We start from the raw sequence: 5,364 nt of genomic DNA, 5'->3' as shown, positions 1-5,364 counted from the left end.
ATGTAGTAAGACCTATTTTATTATACGTTGCATAGTTCACGTTTGAACCATAGACTGTAAAAAAAATAGGTTTGAACACGCATGCGCTGTAGTAGGTTTCGATTACGTCATGAAAGTGTAAATACGCATGCGCACGATTATTCCATTATTCCATTATATGCTACACAAATTACATTATTTTATCAAATCTGTGACTTAGTGACATCTTCGCAACTTTGTTTGACAGTATATATTAATGGTTAACTAAGAGTTAGCAGTTTAACTTGATGTCTATGTCTGTAATGTAGCTTTAATGTTTAAATTCATCCACATGTTTTTCTCCCTCCTTGCAGCTTCAAAGCTGTATGCAAATTTGAAAAACTGTCAGGGCCGTTGTCATGACACCGTACTGTCTGGTCTCGTTTGCACAACGACGGAAAATTTTACGACACGCGCACTGGTTTTCTGGTAAATATGGCGTCTCCGTAGGTCTTCCCAAACAAAAACGGCATATTTTGGTTTAGTAATCTCTCTATTGATCCGTTTAAATATAGACATATTCAAGATATTTCAACATCGTTTTCTCTCCCGTCATGGCTGGGATTATGGAAACAGGTTTGTAATCTGTTGATGTTGACTATGAACGTGTTATTTCACTAAGATTCTTTCGCACGATTTCAAACAAATTTGTGACAATATTAACTTACTCTTGTGTATTATATGCCATTTACATTATGCGAAAATAAATCCATACGTGGGGTGGTTGTACCGAAATATGTTGCATTTTCGTTCAAGCATTTTTTATAATAATACAATAACCTTATATAAATAATAATAACATTTTAAAAATCATACTTTCGCAGAGGAGCAGGCAAGAAACCGTTTCCAGCTGGAGTTGGAGTTTGTTCAGTGCCTGGCGAACCCAAACTATCTGAACTGTAAGAACAAACATTGACATTGTTACAAGCTTATTTTAAATACTTTGTTACAGTGATTCAGATATTTCAGTTATTGGTTCATCCATAGCAGTTTGAATCACTAAATCTAAGGTAATTTTTGTTTCTATGGTTCAGTTTCGTAGATTGGTCTTATAAATGCTTTTTTCCACATGCGTTGTGCATTTAAATATGTCATATAACATCCTGCTTTTTATCCTGCAGTTCTGGCTCAAAGAGGTTACCTGAGAGAGAAGCCTTTTGTCAATTACTTGAAGTATCTACTTTACTGGAAAGAACCAGAATATGCTAAATTCCTGAAGTAAGTCTTATGCTGTACATTTTCTACTAATCTAAAATATATATATATATATATATATATATATATATATATATATATATATATATATATATACACACACACATACGACTAAAGTAATGCGTCTTCTCCATGATGTAGACACTCATGCATGCATGGGAACAGACAAAAAGTACAAACATAAAAAGAACACTACTTTCAGCTTTTAATAAAAAGTGTTGTACAGCGGTCTAAGTGGTCAGAATATACAAATATTCAAAATGTGTTTTTAAAAGAAAATGAAGTTGTATGTTATAAAGGCTGGAAGAGATTGAGCCTCAGTCAGATGGAGGAAAAAGTGACGCAAGTAATTTAACATTACATGTAATTTGTTACTTTTTTAGGAAGTAACGCAATATTGTAATGCATTACATTTAACTCTAACTTTCCCCAACAGATCTCATCTGCTCATCTGCTTTCTCAATAAAAACAATGTCCTCTCATGGTGATTATGTGATTGACATATTAGACTCTTCTCATATTAGAAATCTTAATCTTTTTCCCCTTAGATATCCTCATTGTCTGCACATGTTAGAGCTGTTGCAGTATGAGCACTTCCGAAAGGAGCTGGTGAATGCGCAGTGTGCCAAGTTCATAGACGAACAGCAGATCCTACACTGGCAGCATTACTCCCGGAAGCGCACGCGCTTACAGCAAGCGCTCGCGGAGCAGCAGCAGCAGCAGCAACAGCAGCCACAGGCTCCATCCCATGGCAACACCACCTCCAAATGAGTTACTCTTTCACTGGAACATTTTTGTAAAAAGTCATTTTCAAATGGGCTTTTTCCAAACTTCCTAATGTTGTATCTGTTTATATACGACTGGAGAGAAAGATAAAATAGCTTCAAAAGAAGGTAAGGGCAGAGTGAAATAGATTGCTGTCGATCAGTATGTCTTGTCTCACAGTTGCTAGCTCCACCTCCACCTGGCACATGCTGTATCTTATAAATATTTGTATTATGTTTATGTATGCATTTTGGACAAAATCAGAAACCCAAATCCAAAATAAAGATTTGCATTACTTCATTGCATTACTAAGAATGGATGAACAATACTTCAACAACATTTATTCATTTTAGTTCGTTAATCTCAACATTTACTAATACATTAAAAACTTGTATTTGTTAAAATTAGTTAATGCACTGAGAACTAACATGAGCAAACAATGAATGACTTCTTTTTTATATATATTTTTTACATAACAGTAAGAAAGATTAATAAATACTGTAACAAATGTGTTGCTCATTGTTAGTTCATATTAGTTAATACGGTAACTGTTAACAAATGAACACTTATTGTGCAGTATTACCGGTAACACTTAGTTAACATGAAATAACAATGAAGAATAATTCTACTGCATTTAATAATATTATTAGTCAATGTTAATTTCACCATTTACCAATAGTTTTTAAAATCACAAGTGCATTTGTTAACTGGTTAATGCTCTGTGAACTAATGTGAATAACAATTAAGAATTGTATTTTTACAAAGATTAGCGGTAACTATTTATAAGTATATAGTTATACAGTTCTTTAAAAATTATTTTCAAACTATTAGTTTATAGGTGATTCATAGTTAATAGTCTCTACATTGTTAATATTTTAATAATAGACTATATATACAAATAGTGAGTTCTTCATTCATTGTCACTGTAATTAACACAATTATTATTGTTTAATTAGCTCATATGTAAAGGTAGATAATGTTTGTTTATGTTTTGTAAACTTATTAACTGTAAATAGTTCTCTTTTTAGATTAAGGCATGGAAAATGTCATTCATTAAGTGCTTTGAACCAACCTTTATTAGGCATTAATTGCATTATTATTATTAAGTGTTCCTTAAATAAATGGCCACACATAGGGTCCAATTCTTGCTATTAACTAACTATTAACTATGACTTTTGCCTCAATAAACTCCTAATTACTGCTTATTAACAGTTAGTATGGTAGTTGTTTAGTTAAGGCATTGGGTAGGATTAAGGGACGTAGAATATGGGCATGCAGTATAAGGCATTAATATGTGCTTAATAAGTACTAATAAACAGCCAATATCCTTTTAATATGCATGCTAATAAGCAACCAGATAATAGCGAGATTCGGACCCTAAAGTAAAGTGTGTGTGTGTGTGTCTATTTGTAAACATTTTAATGAACACTGAAGATTAATGCAATTAATGTCTAATAAAGATTGGTTTCAAAGCACTTAATGACATTTTCCATGACTTAATCTAAAGTGAGAACTATTTACTCCTAATAACCAATTAACAATTCCTCTACTACAAGCTAATTAAACAATAATAATTTTTAATTACAGTGACAATGAATGAAGAACTCACTATTTGTGTATAGCCTGATATATTAACAATGCAGAGATTACAATGTATTAACTATGAATTAACTATAAACTCATAGATTATTAATGATTTGTAAGTACTTTATTACTGTGTACTTATTATGAAGTGTTATAAGATTAATAAATGAATAAAAATGTTAGCTAATGCATTTAAAGGGGTCTTATGATGCCATTTTTGTACAAGCTAATATGATTCTTAAGGGTCTAAATTAAAAGTTTGTAATATACTTCAATTTAAAATTCTCATTAGTACTGTAAGTAAACACTCATTTTACCTGGTCAAAAACAGCTTTTGAAGAATGGCAGCGGGAGTCTCTGAGGAAACATCTACAACCGTATCAATTTGAGCCGGAGTTGGAAAACAGGACGTTTCTGAATGTTTGGTTAACGTAATGTCACCTTGATCTATCTGTGTATGTACTGGCAGGGTAGAGTAGTGAGATACGAACGCTATGTGTTTACTGATGTATCCGTTAGTTCATTGACAGATTAATGTTACAGCTAATGGTCATGAAAAACTTTTTTTCCGGTAAATGTAGGCTTGTCCATGATGCGTAATGTTATCTATGCAGTGTTAGGTACAACTGTCAGGGCTGAAGCACTAACATTTTACTGATTTGTTTAAAAAATAAGCAGTCTGTGAGACTATGACAGTCATTAGGCACATAAACAACACATACTCAGACAGGAGCTCATACCTTTTTCAATGTTCTCGTTTATAAAGCAGTCTGGTGTGAAATGATTCACGCAAACATGAAAGCATTGACGTTGATCGTGGGGAATATTCCCTTCGAAAACAAAACTCAGCCACTGCGTCTTCAGTGGTTCGGATTTAGGAACATCAAAATGACTGCTTGTTCGTTATTGCACCCAAGAACAGAACACCACAACTGCTCATAGACAGTGCTCCAGCATATCAACAATGACGCGCGGACTATAATTGACAACTCGCTCACGAGTGAGGGCGGGTCTGTGTTGAAACGCTGCTGTCAATCAACAATCGTGGGAGGGGCGTCGATTTCGTGACGTCACAAAATCTAACGGCTTGATTTGAGACGGAAAAAACATAAGGAGATTAAAAAAAAACACTGAATGGATTTTTATCATTTTATGATGGTTGTGTACAGGCACTGCCAACACACATTTCAGTACAATCAACTTGTAAAAGTGCATGTACCATTATATGACCCCTTTAATAATGTTGATAAACGGGACCTTAATGTAAAGTGTTATTACGAAGAGCTGCTGAAATTGTTACATTTTGAAACTTGAAGGTTTCCAGTTGTGTTTATTATTTTATAAATACTAAGTCAGTGGGGACTATCAAATGTTTGGTTGCACGCATTCTTCAAAATATCTTATTTTGCATACAGCTGAAGAAAGAAACTCATTCGGGTTTGGAACAGCTTGTGGGAGAGTAAATGACAGAATTTCATTTTTGGGTGAACTATCCCTTTAATATGATCTGACAGAGTCTCTGTCCCCTGAACTCCTTAACATTTTACATATGAACATCAGTAATATTCACAGGACCATCTCAGGATTATGTTAAATGACCACAAGCACCTCACATTCTTGAGTGTAACCAACACAACAGGCCTTTTACAAGCTTGAAAGAGGGGGGAAGTAAGACCCCCAGTGGCTGCTGAGAAGAAGCACAGAAGCCATGCTAAATATATTATCATTTAGGGAAATTTTTTCATCAATTACAGTTAAGCTTTACCCTTTCAGAACAATAAA

The 5,364-nt window shown here is 33.8% G+C and overlaps 1 protein-coding gene across 1 annotated transcript; it reads left to right on the top strand.

Moving 5' to 3' along the window:
- Positions 1–109: 109 nt before the first annotated feature.
- med31 (mediator complex subunit 31) lies at positions 110–2,303 on the top strand. Its single transcript, XM_084387593.1, has 4 exons — positions 110–594; positions 843–917; positions 1,140–1,236; positions 1,782–2,303. The coding sequence occupies exons 1-4, from the start codon at positions 573–575 to the stop codon at positions 2,002–2,004; spliced, it is 417 nt and encodes a 138-aa protein (XP_084243719.1). The 5' UTR covers positions 110–572; the 3' UTR covers positions 2,005–2,303.
- The last annotated feature ends 3,061 nt before the right edge of the window (positions 2,304–5,364 follow it).

This window comes from Rutilus rutilus, assembly GCF_951802725.1.
Source record: "Rutilus rutilus genome assembly, chromosome: 18".
NCBI classification, from domain to species: Eukaryota; Metazoa; Chordata; class Actinopteri; order Cypriniformes; family Leuciscidae; genus Rutilus; species Rutilus rutilus.
This window is presented reverse-complemented; position numbering and strand designations above follow the sequence as displayed.